At 49.5% G+C, this 22793-nt stretch overlaps 1 protein-coding gene across 1 annotated transcript; it reads left to right on the forward strand.

Annotated features, from left to right (window-relative positions):
* The first annotated feature begins 1922 nt into the window (after positions 1–1922).
* On the forward strand, positions 1923–20892 carry SLC7A14 (solute carrier family 7 member 14). The gene is made up of 7 exons (XM_054385865.1): positions 1923–2226; positions 11241–11477; positions 12250–12467; positions 14515–14661; positions 16321–16529; positions 17078–17955; positions 20570–20892. The coding sequence occupies exons 1-7, from the start codon at positions 1923–1925 to the stop codon at positions 20890–20892; spliced, it is 2316 nt and encodes a 771-aa protein (XP_054241840.1).
* The last annotated feature ends 1901 nt before the right edge of the window (positions 20893–22793 follow it).

Below are 22793 nucleotides of genomic sequence, written 5' to 3' on the forward strand. Positions count from 1 at the left end.
CCACCACCCTCATAGTAAAGAACTCATACCTAATATCCACTCTAAATCTGCCCTTCTCTAGTTTGAAGCCATTGTTCCTCATCCTGTCACCACAGGCCCTTGTAAACAGTCTCTTTCCATCCTTCCTGTAGCCCCCTTCAGGTACTGGCAGGCTGCTATTAGGTCTCCCCAGAGCCTTCTCTTCTCCAGGCTGAACATCCCCAGCTCCCTCAGCCTGTCCTTGTAGCAGAGCTGCTCCAACCCCCTGATCATTTTCGTGGCCCTCCTCTGGACCCTCTCCATCAGTTCCATGTCCTTCCTATATTGAGGGCTCCAGACCTGGACACAGTAGCCCAGGTGAGGTCTCACCAGAGCAGAGCAAAGTGGCAGAATCAGCTTTCTGGATCTGCTGGCAATGCATCTTTTGATGCAGCCCAGGATGTGATTTGCCTGCTTACACTGCTTGCTCATGTCCAGCTTCTCATCCAAAAAAGCTGCCAGGCTAAAATTCATATTTAATAAACTATTTTTCCTGTTCCCTTGTGTGGAGATTGTCAATTCTTGTTAATATGCTCCAAGTCAAGAAGGCATCAGTATGTCACTAGGAAGCCACTGCTGCTGGTGTTGGGAGCTGGCCTGAGAACTACACATTGTGCTAAAAACCAAAAAACCCCACAAACAAACCAACCAAACAACCCCCCCCCCCCCCCAAAAAAAAAAAAAATCCAAGTAGAAAGGGAGGGGGTGGAAAATGGAGGCTGATGAATAGTTCTTGAAAATAAGATTCAGGATCAAAAAGTGCAGAGAAAGAGCAACACAAAGTGATTTAATGCTTTTAAAGACAGTCTCAGGATCTGGAATCATAAGACCCTTTTGAGGCAGTCTTAAAGCTTCTGTTGAACTCCTTTCTCAGTTTGCCTTAACTATGCAGAAACCAAACACCAAAGCTTGTTGTAGTTACTCCAGAAAAAAAAAAAATCTCTTAACTGAAAAAAAAAAAGGTCCTAAAAAAAAAAAAAAGTACCTAAAAAGATACTGAAAGAACTACAAAAATGAAGTGATAAATTGAACGAAGAAACCAGACCAAGGACAATTTTTAACCTCATGAGTCACTGGGACCTGAAGAAGCAGTGCTCTTTAGAACTTTCCCCTTCAGGTAACCCCAGGATGATGGCAGCACACAAAAAGAAAGAACCACCAGGATAGGCAGACAGCTCCAAGAGGTGACTTTAGAGCACCAAAATAAAACCACCTGTCCCTGCAAGGGATGACCAAGCCTCACAGCCAGCCACAGCCTGGCACACGCAGGCAGCAGTCTCAACACATTGGATGTAGAAGCAAAACTGTGGTCCCAGATTTCTTTTTTTGCAGGTCAAGCACAGCCTGGCATGGTGATGGTGGTGTGACATGTGGTGCCAGCAGGAGATCCCTGCTGCCAGAACACTCTGCTGTGCTGTGAAGCTGGGAGTCGGGCTTAGTCCCCACCAAGACCCCTTGTGGCCACCAGCACCTCACTGTCATGCAAAGCATCGTGGCTTTTGGTAGCAATTAAGCCACATGGAGAGTATCAGGTTCCTGCTGCTCATGAGGCTGTATTAATAACTGGGGCTAAAACCATGCAGGCAAAGAGAGCATCTCTGTTGTACAACACAATTGGGATGGTGAGATTTCTCTAGAGCAGCAGCACTGGTGAAAGCAAAGCTCCCCTTGACCCTCAGGGCTCTCCCAGCTCTGGAGACCAGCCAGGAACTGGTTTTGGTGCCCATTTTGTCTCTCTGTGCTCTGGAGCACAGCCCTCTTTCTTTGCTATCTCAGTTAAAAACTGTGTTCCTCTCTCTTGCAGCCAGGCCGCCAGCGCAGGAAGGAGATGCAGCAGCAACCTTGAGTGGGTGCTGCTGAAACCGCCTGCTCCTGACCCACCCACACCGAGCCCAGCACCAACCATGAGCAGCTTCTTCTCGCGCCTGGACCCTCGGCGGGTGCCATGGGGGGCAGCAGGCTATGCCCTGCGCACCCGCGTCCTGCGCACCAAGCCTGTGGAGTCCATGCTGGAGGGCACAGGGACTGCCACCACACAGGGTGCCAGGCTGGCCAAGGTCCTCACCACCCTCGACCTCATCTCCCTCGGCGTGGGGAGCTGCGTGGGCACCGGCATGTATGTAGTGTCTGGCTTGGTGGCCAAGGAGATGGCAGGGCCCGGGGTCATCGTTTCCTTCATCATCGCTGCTGTTGCCTCCATCTTGTCAGGTGAGTTGGGTGAGTGGGGGTTTGAGTAATGAGCCAGCTCGTGCATCCCCTGGCTCCATCCATGGATGAACACCTGGCAGAATCCATGCTCGGCAAGCACAAGCTATGAGGAGGCAATGACTTCCCCACAGGCTAAAGAGACACTGGGCTTGCTCAGTGCACTGGCTCTCACTGCCCAAATATCAGACCACATCTTGTACTGGGTACCAGCAGCCCAAGCATTAATTACTCTGAACACAGAAACATTCAGATTGGAAAGGACCCTCAGGATCACCGAGTCCAACCAAGAACCCTACTCTACAAAGTTCACTCCTAAATCATATCCCCGAGCACCACATCTAAACCACCTTTGAACACATCCAGGGTTAGTGACTCAACCACCTCCCTGGGCAGCACTTTCCAATGTCTGATCACTCTTGCTGGAAAAGAGTTGCTGATGGCTTCTCCAAGGATGAAGCCTATGGTCTATCTATTTTGAGATGTTTAAGAGCTTTGTATTGCTTGTCCTAGGCAGACCATGGCCAAGCAACAGCATTGAAACAAGAGCACAGCACAGATTGTGGGACTCCCTGCTTCAACAGGAGGGATGTCAGTGGCTTGGGTAGCACTGGGGCCATCTTTTGTTTCATCATTGCTAACAGTTAAAAAATTCCTCAGTTTTTGGAGTTGATTGTATTGGCTGCTATTCATGCAGGATATCACTCTTTGAATTTCCAAACAAAAAACTCAACAAACAAATGTGTGGACAGAGGGGAGTTCTGTATTTGAATGGAAAGCTGGTGAATTCCAGCCCCTCTGTAGGAACCCAGCTGAGCATATGGCTCTAGCTGCAGTTTCCCCATGAAGCCAGTACTGCTGGCATCTGTCCTTTCCAGATCAGTGCTAACACGATGATGTGATGGTCCTGCTCTCCCTGCTCAGAGGACTTTGCATGCTGTGTCAGTCTGGTACCCAGCTTTTATCCCTGGGTTGGATAAGGAAACCTGAGCAAATGGCAAAGGGCTTTGATAGGAGACAGGAACAGCAAACACAGCAAAATGACCCAGCTCAGCTGGGAGGTGGAAGCACATCATGCTCTTTCCCTGGAGATTGCAGTGCTGCCTTATAGAGACCAAATTCCATGTGAGGTTGAGCACCCTACAACCCTGCAGGCCAGAGGCACAACTCTGGCACAGCACCAGGATGAATGTCATGCCCTCCCCACAACCATGCCAGGGATAAGTCCCAGTAATGCTGTCTGGGCACCACCACATTGACAGTCCTGCCTTCTCTCTTGGAGTCCAGCTTGGAGGGTATCAGGTTCCTGCTGCTCATAGGCCTGTATTAATAACTGGGGCTAAAACCATGCAGGCAAACAGAGCATCTCTGTTGTACAACACAATTGGGGTGGTGAAAGGAGATTTCTCTAGAGCAGCAGCACTGGTGAAAGCAAAGCTCAGCAATCACAGAATCAACCAGGTTGGAAAAGACCTCAGAGATCATCAAGCCCAACCTATTACCTCATACTTAACACCTCCTGACAACTAAACCATGGCTCCAAGTGCCACATCCAATCTTTTTTGGAACACTTCCAGGGATGGTGACTGCACTACCATGCAGGCAAGCATAAAGGCAGACAGAGCATCTCTGTTGTACAACTAAACTGAGGCAAAGAAAGGAGATTTCTCTGGAACAGCAGCACTGGTGAAAGCAAAGCTCCCCTTGGTCCCCAAGGCTCTCCCAAGGCAGCTTGGTTCTGGTTCAGCCCAGAACAAAGCTGAGAGTATGCAAAAGAAAGCTGATGCTTGTGTGAGGTCCCACCACAAAGCCCATTTTTCAACCAAGGTAGTAGAGAGCATCAGTGCCTTTATCCTTTCCCACTGCTCACTTTCTCTCCTCTGCAAAGGTTCTGCTGGCCATGGTGCAGACCAAGAGCAAGCAGAGCCTGGGTGGGACTCATCTACAAAAAAACACACTTTTTTCCTTCACCCCAGACACAAGCCCTGCCCCTCAGTGGGGAGCTCCTCCTGCCTTGGTCCACAGCAGCCCACATCATTTCCCACTCAGCTTTCACCTCCCATTGCTTTTGTAGCCCTGAGAAAGTGTTTGGGGAAGTGTTTTGATACTCTCCTTGGCCACTTCCTCACTTCCTGGTGGACACTGCTGTTGTTTGTTGTTTTGGCAAGTGCAAGGGAGCTGGACAGGATACTGGGCTCACAGGGGATGTGGTTTCAGCTCTCACATCACAGTTGCTCCAAGTGGACTGGACACTGAGCTCAGGCACGTGTGCACAGACAGATTTTAAGGAGTTTCTCACAGTTTTAAGGCCAGATGGGACCATTAGACGATCTGCTTTCCCTCTGTGCCTTGAGGAGTCAGAGCCCACTGCCTGCACAGTCAACCCAAGATGGTCTGGGTTAAAAAAAGCCCCTTCCAGAGAGCCATTTTATCTCCTTCCCCACCAGGCAGGTCCCAGCAGTGGGAAACCTCTCCACACTGTATAGTCTGGTTTCAGACAAGGAATGTTCCAATTTCATCTACCCAACAAATTCCAGATATGCCTTCTAAGATTAACCAGCATGTACCCCATCAGGGTACTTACAGACACAGCATCAATGATTAAAATGATAAATTAAATGAACTCAAACTGATTAAACGGGATTATTCTCTCACTGAAAGACCTTTTAGTCAGCTCTCAAACAGAAGCACTTGTCCAACTTCTCTCCCCATAGCCTCCAGTGCAGGGAACACTGCCAGCTCCTTCCATCAGCTGCAACCACTGGGATTCCCCACTCTCACCCCCATGCCTATCCAAAACTCCTGGCAAAAGTCAGCATTTTGCATTTTACCCAACCCCATGACCCTCTCTCCACAGCCTCTTCCACCAGCTTACCTGGTTAGTGATCTCCTCTCCTGAAGCAGTACAATCCTGTTGATGGTGTTTTGCAAATGCCTTGCTGTGAGCTCAGGCAAGGGTCAGGTTCTCCCCCAGTGATGGTGTTCAGTTTTGGGTCCCTTGCTACAAGGACACTGAGGTGCTGGAGTGGCACCAAACAAGGGCAATGAAGCTGATGAGGGGTTTAGAGTACAAGTCTGATGAGAGGTGCTTGAGGGAACTGAGGCTCAGGGGAGACCTTCTCACTCTCTACAACTGCCTGAAGGGAGTTTGGAGGCAGGTGGGAGTTGTCTGTTTTCCCAAGTAACAACCAATAAGGGAGCAAATGGCCTCCAGGAGCAGTTTAGGTTGGACATTAAAGAAAGTTTCTTCCCTGAAAGGGTTGTCAAGCCCAGGGATGTGGTGGAGTCCTTATCCCTGGAGGGATTTAAAATACTTCGTGCTGAGGGACATGGTTTAGTGGTGGATTTGGCAGTGCTGGGTTTATGGTTGGACTCAATGATCTTAAATGTCTCTTCTAACCAAAACAATTCAATCCTTCATTGGTTACTGCTGTGAAATAGTTTTCTCTGCCACCCCACAGGCTTCAGGCTGTGGGAGGAAACAAGAGACTCTCTCCCATGGGTACTGCTCTGCAGCCTTTGAAGGTCTCAATCACAGGCAGGGTGGATGACAGAGTAGAGGGAAGGTGAACAGCACCCTCAGGTGCTGCTTGGCTGCAGGATGAGGGTTGGGTTGTGGGGATCCAGCTGCAGATGGTTATGAGCTGCTTGGGTAGTGCTGGGGAGATGGGAGCTCTGTGGAAGCTTTCTTTATGGAGCTGCTTTTTAAATGTCTGCACACAGTGATCATGGAACACAATGGACAGGCTCAGTGGCCTGCTGAAAATAGGATTTTGGTGTATATCTGTCTGGATAAATTGGCTGCTCTTGGTTAATGAAGGATGGTCCCTCTGGATTTCTTGTGTGGGAGCATGAATTAATTGGTGCTGCATCCAGTGCTGCTGAAAAGTCCCTCCCCAAAGGCTTGTTTCACCTGAAACCTCACTCCCATTGTGCTAGTACACTGTGGGGAATCTCATGATCCCTGTGTAGCCTTGTGCCAGGCAGCAGCAGCTGCAGAATTCACACCATGGCTACCACCACCCCAGCATACCAAAAGCAAGGTGGCAGCCCAGAGGTTGCACTGAGCTGTGCCACTTGTACCAGTTCCTCCTGCCACGGCTTGTGCTGCCCAGCAGCTCTTGCTGCATTGGGATTTGAAGCCAGAGAGGAATTCATGGTCCCTCCTCTAGCCCTGCTTTTGCTCACCAGCAAAATTCCCCACTGGGCAGGTTGGGATGCCCAGCATGACCCCAAGCCACCACTAACACAGGAACACCTAGCCCATGTACGTACAGCCAATGCTGTATGGAAAGCAGCTAGCTGCCTTACCTCCTACCCCCCAAACAAGATAAACCAGAGAACAGAGAGGTCAATTAAAATCTGAAAAATGGGTCTTTGTAGATGGGATCCTGGAAGGGATGATGTCATGGACCAAACCACTGCGCTGTGGTTGTGTCAATAAAGTCAACAACTGGATAATTACACCAGGCTAATGACTGCTACACCAATTACCCAGTGAAGCTGATAGTCAGGGAAAAGAAATCACACATTCATAGAAACATTCAGGTTAGAAAAGACCCTCAGGATCACCAAGTCCAACCCAGAACCCTATTCTACAAACTTCACCCCTAAACCATATCCCCAAGCACCACATCCAAACCACCTTTAAACACATCCAGGGTTGGTGACTCAACCACTTCCCTGGGCAGCCAATTCCAATGCCTGACCACTCTTGCTTGGAAAAAAAATTTCCTAACGTCCAGTCTAAACCTACCCAAGTCATAGCTGCTTGAGGCTATTCCCTCTTGTTCTATCACTAATTACCTGGCAGAAGAGACCAGCACCAGCCACTTTACAAGGTCCTTTCAGGTAGTTGTAGACAGCACTGAGGTCTCCCCTCAGCCTCCTGCTCTCCAAACCAAACAGCCCCAGCTCCTTCAGTCACTCTTCATAAGATTTATTCTCCAGGCCCTTCCCCAGGTTTGTTGTCTTCCTCTGCACTCACTCCAGAATGGTCTTGTGTAAAAAGACCTTCCTCTTTGCTCTTCCAAACAACCACCATGTAGGATTGTTTTCTGCAGAAACTTCCAATCACTTTTGACTGGGGGGGAAAAAAAGAGGAATGTGTCTCCAGGTTCAGAGTTGTGGTGAGGAAAGTGTGTCCAGCTGCCTCCTGCAGCCCTGGAGCTGGGGGGTGGGGAGGCACCAGGAGAGATGCATCTCCCCAGGTACTGGGGGATGAGGGGTCTAATACTGGGGCTGATAGGCAGTAACTGAGTAACACAGTTTGGTTTTGCAGTTGTATACTACTACTAATACTACTACCACTAATTATTAATAATTGAATAAGAATATGAATAAAAATAAAAATAAGAATAAAAATAAAAGTAAGAAAATAAGAATAAGAATAACACAATGGTTTTGGTTAGAAGGGACCTTAAAGATCATTTAGTTCCAACCTCCTTGCCATAGGCAGGGACACCTTCCACTAGCTCAGGTTGCTCAAGACCTCATGAAACCTGGCCTTCAGGAAAGTGAAATATACTAATACTAACAACAACAAAAGCAAAAGCAACAAAACCAACAGTAAAAACAACAACATCAACTACAATACACTACTAGAGCAGCAGAGATTAGTGAGATAAAAATCTGCACCCTAATAAATCATATTCTCTTTAAGCATAGAGGGAAGTGCTGTGAGCCCCGATGCTGATGGAGGACCTGGCAGCACTGCAAAGCAAAGTGATTTGTTTAATGCCACCCAGCACAGCCACTGGCAGTCAGGCATGGATGGCAGATCCATGAATGGCTGTGTGCCACCTGGAGTAGCTGTTCCGTGTTTCAGAGCACCCTCAGCCTGTTTGTGACCTGCAGGTGCAGTGCTGGGTGAGGGCAAGCTGAGGGAGTTAGTGGCAGGAACCAGTGCTCTGAGCAAAGCAGAGCTGGGGGCCTACAGGAAAGCTGGGGAGGGACTTTGTACAAGGGCTTGAGCTGGAAGAGGGGAGATTTAGACTGGGTATTAGGAAGAAATTCTTTCCAGTGAGGGTGATGAGACACTGGGACCGGTTGACCAGGGAGGTTGTGAATGCTCCCTCCCTGGAGGTGTTCAAGGCCAGGCTGGATGAAACCTTGAGCAACCTGGGCTAGTGGAAGGTGTCCCTGCACATGGCAGGGGGTTGGAACTTGATGATCTCTAAGGTCCCTTCCAACCTAAACCATTCTATGATTCTATGATCTTGCGTTGCACATCCCCTAAACCAGATACTGCAGGCTGTGATAAAAAGTAGTTTATTTTTTTAACATATGCTGCTATCTAATGCAGATCTCCACAACTTGTTGCTGCACCTCATACATATTGAAAGGTTACTCTTCTATTTCAGGATCCTAGTAGAGTAATTGAAAATTCAAACATTTTATACATATTAATGTCTTTGCTTTGCTGTTATCAGTCTGTATCAATAACAATCCTCTTTAAGCCTTATCTTATCATTGGCTAAAAGTACAGCTGCTTCCCAGAAAGATTATATGATTTTTAAGGCCATCAAAGAGAGAAACCAGACACTTGTCCCCACCAGAGTGCCTGTTTCATAAATCATTCAGGCTTGTAGCTCTCAGTGAATGTCTCACCTTTACCCACAGCATGCATTTTTCATCAGCTTTGAATAATGACTGTAGGGCTGGCTGGTGGGGATGTCTTGCTGCTCCCCCAGTTGGGCTTGCCTTTCAGAAATCAGCTTTTGAAGACTCCCATTGCAGATCACTGCCAGCGCGGTGCGTGCGAGGTAAACACTGAACGGAATATCAAAATGCTCCAACAGCAAGAGAAGAGGCACCACCAAAGTCAGCTGAGGGCTGCAATAATCCTGTGTTTGTACTGGGTGGAAACAGCAGCCACCTCACAAGGTTTTGATAAATTATTCATTCCTCTCCCTATACTGAACTGATTGCAAATTTGAAGCAATTATTATCGTCTAAATAGAGGAGAGTAGCTGATAAAGAACTCAGTAATTACTACATGTTTACACAACGATAACAACAGCTCTAAACCCATTAACTGGCTGAACTGGGGTCTTTGAGACAGAGGTTTGATTCATAGGTTCGTGATTTAGGATGGAAGGGACCTTAAAGATCATCTAGTCCCAGCCCCTCTGCCATGGGTAGGGACACTTTGCACTAGCCCAGGTTGCTCAAAGCCTCATCCAACCTGACCTTGAACACCTCCAGGGAGGGAACATCTATGACCTCTCTGGGCAACCCATTCCAGTGTCTCACCACCTTCACTGTCAAGAATTTCTTCCTAATACTCAGTCTAAATCTACCCTCCTCAATCCATTCCCTCTCATCCTATCACTACAAGTCCTTGTAAAGAGTCCCTTCCCAGCTTTCTTGTAGGCCCCCTTCGGGTACTGGAAATCTGCTATAAGGTCTACCTGGAGCCTTGTCTTCTCCAGGCTGAACAGCTCCAACTCTCAGCCTGTCCCCATAAGGGAGGTTCTCCAGCCCTCTGATCATCTTTGCGGCACTCCTCTGGACCTGCTCCAACAGCTCCATGTCCCTCTTATGCTGGGGGCACCAGAACTGAAGGCAGCATTCCAGGTGGGGTCTCACAATAGCAGAGTAGAGGAGAACCACCTCCCTCATCCTGCTGGTCACACTTCTTTTGATACAGCCCAGGGCATGGTTGGCCTTTGGGGCTGCAAGTGACCATTGCTCAAGTGCAAGTGACCATTGCTCATGTTGATTTTCATCAACTGACACACCCAAGTCCTTGATCTTCACACAGGATGCAGTGCAGCCTTTCAGTGCTTGTTCTGACTAATATTTGGAGAATTTATGACTAAGTCCATCCATTCCTTTAAATAAAAGCTAATGGTTGTTTTAAGACAGCAATATGTCAGGGTCAGGTTTTGATTGAAAAGTATCCTGACATAGTAAGTACACAAGCAGTTTGGAAAGGATTAAAGTCCATTGAAGTCTCCTCCCAAACTGTTCAAGTTAAAGAATTCTTTTTGCTTTTATTCTTCTGCAAAGTCACTTTCACAACTGTATTTCAGAATGAGACTTACACATAACATTTTGAAGTGTTAAAATAACTTATGTTCTCTGTGTCAGGTGGCCTCAAACTCCTCCTGCATGGGTACAAATGAAAGCAGGGGGTATCAGGATGGTGCTCCTACCTGAATCTGCAGAGCAGTAATCCACACAGGCATTTGGAGATTGCACAGTCAGGCAGGGAGAGGAGCAGCCTTGTGTGAGCCCTCATGTGGTCTCCTACTCTACCATCCTCTACCATCCATCCTGCTGGGCAGTACTGACCCAGGGTCCCATACAGTGGCTACGACCATCCCTGACCTCCTTGTGCCCCACAGTGCTTTGGAGACACCCAAATGCTGTCTGCTGGCAGGTCTCACTGTAACCATCTTCCCCTGGCAAACTCCAGGGCTGTGGTAGTTTCTCCAAGCAAAAGCATAAGGAATTAATCAGAATATTGGTACCACAGATAAAACATTTCATAAAATCCCACTAAAAACGGGGGAAAAAATCATATTATGGTGTCACTGTTGGATGGGAACAAGAGGTATCTATCACCATCAAAGCTACCAGAGGGAAACAGGGCTCCAAGGACCCCACTGCTAGTGCTACCCAGTTTTGCTCCCTGTGTGGGAATTCACCCCCAGCTTAGTTTTTGTGTCTCCCAGGGCTGCAGTTAGCCATGATGGAGAGGCCCACATCAGAGGCACACACCTGGGAGAAGGCTCTTCTCCATGGGTTGCAAAGGCTTGGCTGGTTTGAACTATGTATGCTCCAGAAAGAATCCATCACAGCTTGATTTTCACTGGAAAGTGGGATGCTTGTGAAAGTCCAGCAGCTGGGGAGGGAATTCACCATGGCACCCTGTGATAGCTCTGGGCTCCTGATGCTGACCACAGCCCTGGTCACCTTCTGGCACCTCCAGACAGGTGGGACCAAGGCAGTTTTACTTTTTCCTTTTCCAGGCACTCTTTCCTTATGTCACTTCATATTCCTTTAAACAGGCGTTTGCTACGCTGAGTTTGGGGTGCGGGTCCCCAAGACCACAGGCTCTGCATACACCTACAGCTACGTGACAGTGGGGGAGTTTGTGGCATTCTTCATCGGCTGGAACCTCATCCTGGAGTACCTGATCGGCACAGCTGCAGGTGCCAGTGCCCTCAGCAGCATGTTTGACTCACTGGCCAACCACACCATCAGCCGCTGGATGATCAACAGCGTGGGGACGTTGAACGGCCTAGGTGCGTCATGCTGTGCAGAGCTACCTGCCTTAATTAGGGCCTGAAAAGTAATTAGAAGCTCATCAGATGTCAGACATGGATATTAGGCTTCATTCATTATTTACCATCCGTCTGCCTCTGATACTTTGCCTCTGCAGTCTGGTTCGCAGATGGGATTCGAGGCAGGTGGGATGGGTGATGCTTGGAGCCCCTTTGGGCTGAGCTGGCATTTAGCAGGATGAACACCCAGAGAAATCAGTCAGATGCCAGAGGCTAAGGGCAGCCTGGGAGCATTGCACCCAGTGTTGACACCCTGCTCAGTCCCATTAAGGCCCATGCAGAGCCTGTGAGAGAGTAGAAGCTGCTGTCTGCAGTCCTGCCATGTAGAAACTCAGGGCTGTGATGGTCCAGTATGACCAGCAGCTCCAGCAACAGTCTGTGGTTGCTACCAGTAAGCAAACAGCTAGCAGTGCTCTACCTGTGTCATGAAAACACAACGTTTGATTGATTTTTAATTAGTACTTAGCAGATGTTATGCAAACTGGGACCTAATCATTTGTTTGCTGCCCCCTCAAAACACCAAACAGCATCTTAAGGCATCAAGATCTATCCACTTAATGAAACAATTTTTGCTAGCAGAGGCAGGGGCATCTGGGGACCATCTTTGCAATGAGACCAAGGAGTCCTGCAAAGCCTCAGGGTCTGAAAAGAGTTTTAAAAAATACCTGAAGAGCTTCTGGAGATGTTGTCCACAGCTATGGATGGAGAATCACACACCTTTTCTCTTACCCAGGGAAAGGAGAGGAGTCATACCCTGACCTTCTTGCTCTGGTCATTGCTGTCATTGTCACCGTCATCGTGGCCATGGGGGTGAAGAACTCGGTGGGGCTGAACAACGTGCTCAACGTCATCAACCTGGCAGTCTGGATCTTCATCATGATTGCTGGCCTCTTCTATATCAAAGGTGACAACTGGGCTGAAGGGCAGTTCCTGCCGTTTGGATGGCCGGGGGTAAGTCCTGGGTGTGTGGAGGGACACACAGCTCCTAAGCAGTGCCAGCCACATGTGCTCAGCCTTGCTCACTGCATATGCAACTCCCCACATCTCAACCCTGCCAAACTCACCTGGGCTTTGGCCAGGGAGCTCCAGCTTCCACCCCTGCAGGCGTGGAGCCAGACCTCCTCGCTCTGCCAAACTCTAGGGGCAGGGCAAGCCTTTGCCTGTATGTCCTGCCACCTCTTAGAATAAAGCCAGAACTTTTCCAAAAGGCCTTCCTGGAGAGACAAGCTCCACATGAAGGCATACCCCAGGAAATGCCACCAATTGCCAAGCAATGGAGCAAAATGCATTGGCCATCTGAGATGGGGAGCTCAGGAGGAGCTGGCTCAGCCTCTGTGGAGGGGGAGATACTTGTGTTGGCTGATTTTCAACAACAATGTTCTCAAGCATTTGTTTTGAGCGCTGCATAATGCCACCTGCCAGTACTTATTTTATGGATGTTCCCTCAAAGCTTACTGAGAATTTGGACATATTTGGCTTTTTTAGCTTGCTTGCACTGGTTTTTATCCAAGGATGAATAGAGACTGAAAATATCTCAGCTGGCCCAAACCCAAGATAATTTCTCAGATTTACACTGCTCCACTCCATTGGGGTTTTGTGCAGAAAAATAAGCAACAAAGTAAAGTAAACCAAGAAACTTGGTTATTGAAAGGGTCCTGAGCTGCCATACAGTCCCTGTACCTCCCTTCAGTAAATCAATACCTCTCTGCCAGAGAGCAACCATGAGGAGAAGAGCACTGAGGCTCATTTCAAAGCAGAGCTCATATTTACCTTTGGATTGTGCTTGGAGTTTTATGCCATACAACAGGGAATGAAAAAGAGATAATAGCTGTTTTGCTCCAAGTCTCTCCTGTCAACCCCCTCTTCCTAATTCTAAAAGATATATATCCAAAATGTATCAAACCCAATTGGGTCTTCTCATTATTTTCAGCTGGTTGGTTGTCTTCCAAATCATTTGTAAAAGTAAATTATAGAACGGCTTGAGTTAAAAGGGACCTTGAGGATCATCTAAGTTCTAACCCCCCTGCCATGGGCAAGGACAGCTCCCACTAGATCAAGTTCCTCAAAGCCTCATCCAGCTTGGTCTCAAACACTTCCAGGAACATAAAGCCCCAACAAAAGAAGCTTGAGATCCCCAGGAGCATCAGGGGATGCTTTTAAAAGGTAGTTACAGCTAATCCCCTGAGAGAGGTGGGTCTCACTGTGTGCTCCATGCCTAGGCAGCTGAGGTGACAGAGATGTGATGGGCATGTGGTACCCAGCTAGAGCTATACGCATGCAAGGGTGTTACAACTGCAAATTAGCTCACTCCCAACCACAGCCTTCAGCCTGCTTCAGTCTCTCAGTCCTATAAATGTCCTTGCTAATATTGTATATTTTTAAAAAATCACATTAAGAAGATAACTAAACAGTGCAAACTATTCCTAATCCAAGTGTTCCAACGTGTGCTCCTAACCTGTCTGCAGCTTCCAAGCCAAACAGAGGTTGTTTGGACAGCGGCACACATCTGATCCTTGCTGCTCTCTTTTTGCTTCCTCTACTAGAGGATCTTGCTGCCACAGGAGACATCTTGCTAAGACAGAACACATAAACATGCTCCAAACCCCTACTAATATAAACAGATTTGGGGTGGAGGATTGTGAAAGCAAACCTGAAACTGGTTAATTGTCTCCTCAGTCACTGCCAGGATCTCCCAGCAGATCTGGGCGCTGCGTGGACACAGGTTTGTGGTGTACCACCAGTGAGCTGCTGATGTCTCCAATGACTCAGGCCACACATTGAAATCTTTTCCCTAGAGCAGGTCATTGGGTTATGGGTGGTCTGGTCAGTCCCCAGATGGGAATGCCCAGCTTTTTGTGTGGACCCTCTGATCTGCCCCCACTCACCCTTTGTCTCAGCCACAGCAGAACTGCGCTCCTCCCTTTTTGCTGAGTTCTCTCTCCCTGGATGAGTTCTGCCTCACTCCTGGCACTCAGCTGCTTGTTCCTTCTTCACACAGGTGCTCAAAGGGGCTGCAACATGTTTCTATGCCTTCATTGGCTTCGACATCATCGCTACCACTGGAGAAGAAGCAAAGAACCCTAACACCTCCATCCCCTATGCCATCACGGCCTCGCTCGTCGCGTGCCTGACAGCATACGTGTCTGTAAGTGCTCACTGTACACACACAGAGGGACAGCAGTGCACAGCTGGGCATAGACACACCAGAGAATCGTGGACTGGTTTGGATTGGGAGGGACCTTGAAAGGTCACTTAGTCCAACCCCCTTGCAGTGCACAGGGACATCTTCAACTAGAGCAGGTTGCTGCTTGGAGCCCCAAACAACCTGACCTGGAATGGTTCCTGGGATGGGGCATCTGCCACCTCCACAGAAACCCAGGACAGTGTCTTACCAACCACATTGTGAAGAATGTCTCCCTTCTATCTAGTCTAAATCTCCCTCTTTTAGTTTCAAACCATCACCCCTTGTCCTGTCACAACAGGCCCTGCTGAAAAGTCTGTCCCCATCCTTCTTATATGCTTTTTTAAGTACTGAAAGGCCACAATAAAGTCTCCCTGGGAGCCTTCTCTTCTTTGTGCTGAACACCCCCAACTCTCTCAGCCTGTCGTCACAGCAGAGCTGCTTCAGTCCCCCGGTCATTTTTGTGGCCTCCTTTGGACAGACTCCAACAGGCCCATGACTTTCTTGTTCTGAGGACTCCAGGGCTGGACACAGTACTTGAGATAGGGTCTCACCAGAGCAGAGTAGAGTGGCAGAATCAGCTTCTTCAGCCTGCTGGCAACAAAAGAAACAAACAAACCCAAACCAAACCAAAACACCCTCACTCCCCCACACCCCCCAAGTATCTATACATCTATACATCTCTATATCTATACACCTGTACATCTATGTCTATCTATATAGTGTGGCCCTTCGTGGATTCCCTCCCCATGAGCTGAGGTGTCAGTCTGACCTTTGGACAAGGGCCCTTTCTTTGGTGGGAAATGAGACATCAGCTGCATTTCCATGTGACCACAGTATCCTGCTGAGGCTCTCCTCAACCAAATCCCAGTTTGTCCCCAGCCTCCTGTCACCCTGCCAAGATCCCTCTGCTGGCTGCAGAGAAATGGTGGCAGCAGTTTTCTTTCTCATGGCTCATGCTCATCTGCAGCTCTTTTTGCATCCAGAAGCACAGCAAAGCAGAAGGAGCAGCAGTGTTCCAGCAACCTGTCTCCCTGCTTTTGGGAAAAGCATCACTGCCTCTGCTGGAGATATGGGAGAGGGTCCAAGTGATGAGGATGATGTGCAGGAATGGCTATGCGAGAAGTATCTGGCAGCTCTGCACCCCAAGAAATGCAGCTCTGTACTCAGGGATTTCCCCGTAACAGAGCAACATTGAGTCAGGAAAGAGAAAAAAAATACATTCTGATTGCTTCCAAGGAACTCACCCACTGCTTCTCATGCATTGTGGTGGGCTCCCCTCAAAACCAATTCCTCTTTGGCTCTAACAGGATCTGGGTGTTGCCCCAATCAATGCCATCTTGGATTCTGAGTCTGTCTCACAAGGACTGCATGTTGCCACAGAGGAACATGGCCAATGAGAGTGTTGCTAACCCCACCAAGTCCCACCACCCTCCTGTATCACCACTTCAGCACGGTTCAAGGTGTCATCTGTTGCCTTTGGAGGCCTTACCTCTAGCAGGAGACATAAGGGTATATGTCAATTAGAACTGAGAGGTTTTGGCTTTCCACCCTTGAGAAGCAGCCCCCGTGCCCTGGATTCTCCAGCTGACACCTATGTCCTGTTCCTCTCACCTTCCCCAGGTAAGCATCATCCTCACACTGATGGTGCCCTATGATGCCATTGATACTGAGTCCCCACTGATGGAAATGTTTGTGGTCCATGGCTTCTATGCGGCCAAGTTCATCGTTGCCATCGGGTCTGTGGCCGGCCTGACCGTCAGCTTGCTGGGCTCCCTCTTCCCAATGCCAAGAGTCATTTATGCCATGGCTGGTGATGGGCTGCTCTTCAGGTCAGTCATGCTCACATTGGAAGTTATTTTACCCCCTTGGGTCCCCGATGGGAAGTGTGCTGGGAGGGATGGGGACTGTCCTGTACTGCAACAGCTCAGCACCATCACTGCAGGGAGCAGTGGGCATACACAGACTTGGTGCTTGCATAACAGAGCACACACCAAAGTGAAATGCTGCAGGAGGGGGAAATCAGGAGAGATGTACACAAAGGTTTTTCACATGGTGCTGACATCTGGAGATCCAGCTTGGAGGAGGATAAGCACTTAATTCAAGAGTTACTTGTAGAGGAAAGCAGCTTATATGCATAAAATTTTGCCACTTATTTGCAAGCATCCAAGTGCCCCTTTCAGAGCTGGTTAGACCTAGATCTAATTCCAGACCCAGTCTGACCAGTATTTCCAGTCCCTGGCTGTCTGGGGGACCAAAAGCAACAAGAGCTGAAGGGGTGATAGCTCTGAGCCTGGCAACCCAGCTGGGTAAGAGTTCCTGCGACAGGGGACTGCTGCCATCTGCAATTTTAACCTTCTGCGCCTGTTCCCCACTCCAGATTTTTGTCCCACGTCAGTTCTTACACGGAAACTCCAGTAGTGGCTTGCATCGTCTCTGGATTCCTCGCAGCACTGCTCTCCTTGCTGGTCAGCCTGAGGGACCTGATAGAAATGATGTCCATTGGCACACTGCTCGCCTACACCTTAGTCTCCGTCTGTGTCCTGCTCCTCCGCTACCAACCCGAGAGCGACATCGATGGCTTCGTCAAATTCCTCTCCGAGGAGCACACCAAGAAGAAGGAGGGCATCCTGGCTGACTGTGAGAAGGAAGCTTGCTCTCCAAGCAGTGAAGGAGAGGAGTTTGCTGGCCCGCCGACCAACACGTGTGGGGCAAAAAATCTGCCATCCCTGGGGGATAACGAGATGCTCATCGGCAAATCTGATAAAGCAGCCTACAACGTGAATCACCCCAATTACGGCACGGTGGACATGACCTCAGGGATAGAGGCAGATGAGTCTGAGAACATTTACCTCATCAAACTGAAGAAGTTGATTGGCCCTCGTTACTACACCATGAGGATCCACCTTGGACTGCCGGGGAAAATGGACCGCCCCACGGCAGCCACTGGCCACACCGTCACCACCTGCGTGCTCCTCCTTTTCGTCCTGATGTTTGTCTTCTGCTCCTTCATCATTTTTGGGTCAGACTACATCTACGAGCAGAGCTGGTGGGCTGTCCTCCTTGTGGTGCTGATGATCCTGCTCATCGCCGTGCTGGTGTTTGTGATCCTGCAGCAGCCAGAAAACCCCAAGAAGCTGCCCTACATGGCACCATGTTTGCCTTTCGTCCCTGCCTTTGCCATGCTGGTGAACATCTATCTCATGCTGAAGCTCTCCACGGTCACCTGGATCCGATTTGCAGTCTGGTGTTTTGTGGGTGAGTCCCAGATTCATTCATTCTGATTTTCAAACTGGGTGTCAATAGCAGCTTCCCTAATAACAGAATCACAGAATGCTAGGGGCTGGAAGGGACCTCAAAAGGTCATCCAGTCCAACCCCCTGCCAGAGCAGGATCACCTATACCAGGTCACTCAGGAATGCATCTAGGCAGGTTTTGAGTATCTCCAGAGATGGACACTCCACAACCCCCCTGGGCAGCCTGTTCCAGTGTTCTGTCACCCTCACAGTGAAAGCATTTTCCCTCCTGTTTCCATGGAGCTTCCTATGCCTCACCTTCCACCCATTGCCCCTTGTCCTGTCATTGGGCATCACCAAGAAGAGCCTGGCTTCTAAAGAGTGCTTAGGCTGATGTTTCTTCAGCTGGGACATACACAGTCCTTTGCAGTTGTCCCTTGTCATACTGAAGTTCTTAGAGACCTCAGTTAACCAAGCCCCCAAGCCATAGCTGAATGGAAAATCACACCTCCAGAAAATGTCAGTTTGATGGAAGCAAACTGCTTCATGCAGAGGTGACTATTTTGATGATCCTTTTGATGCAAAGTAGGTGGGCTCTGGAAATTGCCTGGTTTCCTACAGAAATCTGCCTGCTTTTTCATTATTTCACCCACTTGAGCTCTTCAGCAGCCCACACCCAAATCTCAGAGCTGCATTTTCAAACCCTAGAGCTGCCCAAACCCAACAGCCCTGTGAGAAACAGAGCCAAGGGATCTGTGGACTTTCTCTCTTTCTCTTGGTGTAAGTTCTTAACTTTGTGACAGGAGGATCTCAGGACTCACATCTGGAGTCTGGAACTTTTTTTCCAGATTTAAGCTTCCTGCCATGTTCATGCTTTCCCTTGTTTAACACAGCAACCCACTTAGAAAGAGAGCAGCTCTCATAGCTCCTGAATGCCCCCAAGTCTGGAATGTAGACAACTGAAGCAAAAAGACAATATCAAAGCCAAGGGCTCTTTACAGAGAAATAATAAACCTATAGGAAAACATATGTATTGCCCAGAGGAGACCTATCTGCTGACAATAGTCTGTGACTACAGTGCCAAAACCCAAAGGTCTATCCCTGGCCAAGTATTCCACCAGCAGTACACACCTTTGGGAGCAGGGTTTAGGGTCCTGGGTTGAGAGGGAGAAAGTGGTGGGGAAAGAGAACAAGGACTGATGTAAAGGTTGCAGGCAGCTCTCACCACGCTGGGCTCACCAACCTTCATGCTTTTCTTAGGTGCCTCCTCATATTTGTAGATGGTTGAACTCAGTCAGCAGAGTCAGAAGAGGACATGAACAGACCTTGAATCTCCTCCTGCTGTCTCTGAGAGTTTATAGTCTTGTGGATTCCACCCTTTAGAAAAAGGCTTTTAAAAAGCTTTTTCTCCATTTTGTTATTCCCTTTTTTGCTATCCTGAGTCAGTCCTGCATGGATCAGATCTCATAGCAAGGCTCTGCCTCTGAGAATTCCCTGTCTCTAAGGAAGTTGTTGGGCAGTAGCTGCCACGTCACTATTGGGCTGGAGAAGACATGCTTGGTGATTTTTTTGGCCCTCAAAGGCAATAGTTGAAGTTGTAAATCTAGGGAAAGCCTTTCTACTTGGGAGCAAAGATGATTCCAAAGCATCAGTTTAATCTACTGTGATTAAATACTTCCTCCTGTGGGTCCATCAAACATCTCTTCAGCTGCCAGCAATGGCAACAAGTAAATTAAGGCACTACACTAAGATGTGATGGACTTTACTAATCCCACCTGTAGCTGCTCACCTACTGGCACACCCATTTGGGTTTGTGGCAGAGATGTGTGGTCCTGCTACACAGGTTCTGGATCTAACCTCACAAGCAGTGTCCCATGGCCAGTTTGTGGCATGTGGAGAAGTCTAGGTTTCAATATATATGTGTGGGGTATGTTAATCCCAGGATCCACTGGAAATGAGATCTCCAGACACATTTAATCCTTCTAAAGAAAGGATTGTTGCAGGAAGGGGAGATAAGGTAGAAGAGGGAGAAGGTGACATGAAACTCCTGAGGAGAAGAGGACAGGATTTCCACCCTGGTTTAATACCAAATCCGCTCATCCTGGCAGCTCTGGGGCACACGTGGCTGTAAGCACCAGCAGGAGAGAGACTGAGAGCAGGAGAAAACTGCAGAGCCAGAAAGGCAGCCAGGAGGGGAACGGGGCAGAGGTGCAGGTTCTCAGCACTTGGGAGCCTCCACACCTCTGTCAGCTGAGAGCTGCTGTCCCACCCAAGCCGCAGAAGGCACAGCCACACAGCCAGCAGCAATCCCAGCTGCTGTTTAAAACACACAGCCCTCGGGTCACAGCTGGCAGCCTGAAAACACAAACTTGACAGCTTCAAAGAGCAGGCACTAACTGCAACATGCACTAGGTTAAAAAAACAGAGGTGTGTTCACTTATACTTCACCCTCATCAGCTGGAGCCAGCCTGGTGCTGGTGGGAGGATGCTGCTGGTGAGCCAGGCTGGATCCCCAACCCACTCCTGGGGTGGCTTTTGAAGGGCAGGTGCCATTTTGGGGCATGGCATGTTCATGATGATGTGTGGGGGTGGTGTTGGTGCCTGGGGTCCAACCCTCTCCCTCTCGCCCACCACAGGCCTGCTCATCTACTTTGGCTATGGGATGTGGAACAGCACCCTGGAGATCAGCGCCCGGGAGGAAGCCCTCCACCAGAGCACCTACCAGCGCTACGACGTGGACGTCGACCCCTTCTCTGCGGATGATGGCTTCTCCTATGCCACTGAGGGCGAGGACTACCCAGGCTGGGGTCCCTCTGAGGACAAGGGCTTCTCGTACCAGCAAATGGCAGGAGCAAAGGAAAGCCATCGGACGAGTAGCAGATCGAAAAGCAAAGGCAGGCACAAACCGCCCTCGGAGGCACTCATCGCCAACGACGAGTTGGACTACTCGCCCGAGTAGGGAGGTGGGCAGCGGGACACCGCACCACCCACTCAATGAGGAAGGGTCCCCACGGCTCCCCTGTCCTGTCCCATCCTCCCCAGGCCCCTCACCACCCCCTCCACTCCCCTCTGGTCCTCAGGACACACTCTGTGATTGCCGTTGACCCCAAATCAAACACGCTCATGGCCCATCCCGGCTCCACTGGCTGGGCCTTGCTTTGGTGGGTGCCAGCTGATCCCATGGCACTGGCTGATCTCCTGGCACCAGCCACACCAGTGGAGGTGGTGGAGTGGGAGATGTGCCAAACTGGGAGGGTGTTGAGAGGTAGGAAGCACTGCATGAGTGGACAAGACAGGTTGTCCCCAGGCAATGTCCACCCGATGGCTGCAGTGGTGGGATGACACTCTTACATTTTTGGCACTTCCTTATGTGTCTTTTTTCCTTTGAACCACCTGGAAGTAAGAGCTGAGCCATGGGGACAGATGGGTAGGTAGGTACCCATGGTGATGGACAAACCCCTTTCAAGGGAGTAGCTCAGAGGTGGATCCAGGGATGTTGGTCCCATCACACAGTGTTTCCATGGCTCATTCTGGGGCAAAGGCACTCAGTGTGCACAGCAGTGCTACCCTCATGTCCATCCTCACACCTCGAATCTAAGCATCCCCAATACTGTGATTCCAAATTAGTCCATGTCTCAATCAAACCTTGAAGTCCCAGCACAGCCAAGCACCCCAAATCTGCACCTGGGAGCCAAGTCCCCTGTCTGGTTACAGCAAGGGCTGTGATCTCCTCTTGGCTCAGCCCACCTTGTGCAAACGATCGATGAGGACCACACATCACCAGTCTGAGGCTGGGTGCTGTTCCTACCACGTTGTGTCTTTTACAAATGACTGTGCTGTGATTCCCTGACTGCAGTGGGCACATTTCACCACCTACCCTGGCCTCGGTGCTGCAAGGGCACATCTGTGTCCTGCAAAACAGCAGCCTTCATGGGTCAGCCATGTCTTGGCAGGACTGGCCACGCATGGCAAGTGGAGAGGACTCTGCTGCTGACATCCTCCTTCCTGCTGCTGTCTCCACCGTGTGCCATTTTCTCTGTGTCTGCCCCTGGCTTAGTGGATGCTGTAAAACGACAAACACTGAAATGCTGCTCGTTCTGTAAGTGCCCAGGTTGCTACATGAAACCAAACAGGACTGATCAACACATGGACATTTCTTGTAGTTAGACCCTCCAGAATGGCCCCAGCACAGCCATGGCCACCAGCAGTGCCATCAGACACCCCACTGGCACTGAGGACCATTGGTGGTGATAGGATTTGGTCACAGCCACCATTTCCTCTGCCACAGAGAGCAGCTGCACTGCTGAATCAGCGATTTGCAGCAGGTCCAGTTCTGGAGCCCATCACCAACATGCTGAGTTTAAAACACCGCAACAGGAGAACACCTTCCTGAATAGATAATACCCAAGGAAGGCCCCCATCAGATAGTGACACCACCCTCCTCCTGAATGCCAAAGGCTGCAGCCAGATCCGTCCCTGGACAAACACTGGAGCAACCTAGACCAACCTCTGCTACCAGGGGGTGCTGCTGGCATCCCAAGGGACAATTTAACACCAACAGGTGCATGAGGCAAGATTTCCATATGCCTCATGGAACATGTGATGCTGAGAACCATTAAAACTTTGGGTCAATGGATGAGCCTCAACCCCCCCAGAATGCAGCGTGGAGCCTGCCTGGCAAGTGGGCTGCTGGGTGCAGAGGGTACCTGGACCCATCCCCAGGGCTTCCAGGGCTCAGGGGCTCAATGGAGAGACTCTGCTCACAGCTGCAAATGTTTCCCTGAACCTCCTGTCCCAAACAGTGACAAATGGGTCATAGATGCCCCATCCCTGGAACCATTCCAGGTTGGGTTGAATAGG

This window comes from Indicator indicator, chromosome 13, assembly GCF_027791375.1.
Source record: "Indicator indicator isolate 239-I01 chromosome 13, UM_Iind_1.1, whole genome shotgun sequence".
NCBI lineage: Eukaryota > Metazoa > Chordata > Aves > Piciformes > Indicatoridae > Indicator > Indicator indicator.

Bases quoted from the DNA above. Each gene is read 5' to 3' on its own strand.
- SLC7A14 (XM_054385865.1), top strand. From the start codon at position 1,923: ATGAGCAGCTTCTTCTCGCGCCTGGACCCTCGGCGGGTGCCATGGGGG. The intron at 12,468-14,514 runs GTAAGTCCTGGG...TTCTTCACACAG, and splicing joins TGCCGTTTGGATGGCCGGGG to GTGCTCAAAGGGGCTGCAAC. The intron at 14,662-16,320 runs GTAAGTGCTCAC...CACCTTCCCCAG, and splicing joins GCCTGACAGCATACGTGTCT to GTAAGCATCATCCTCACACT.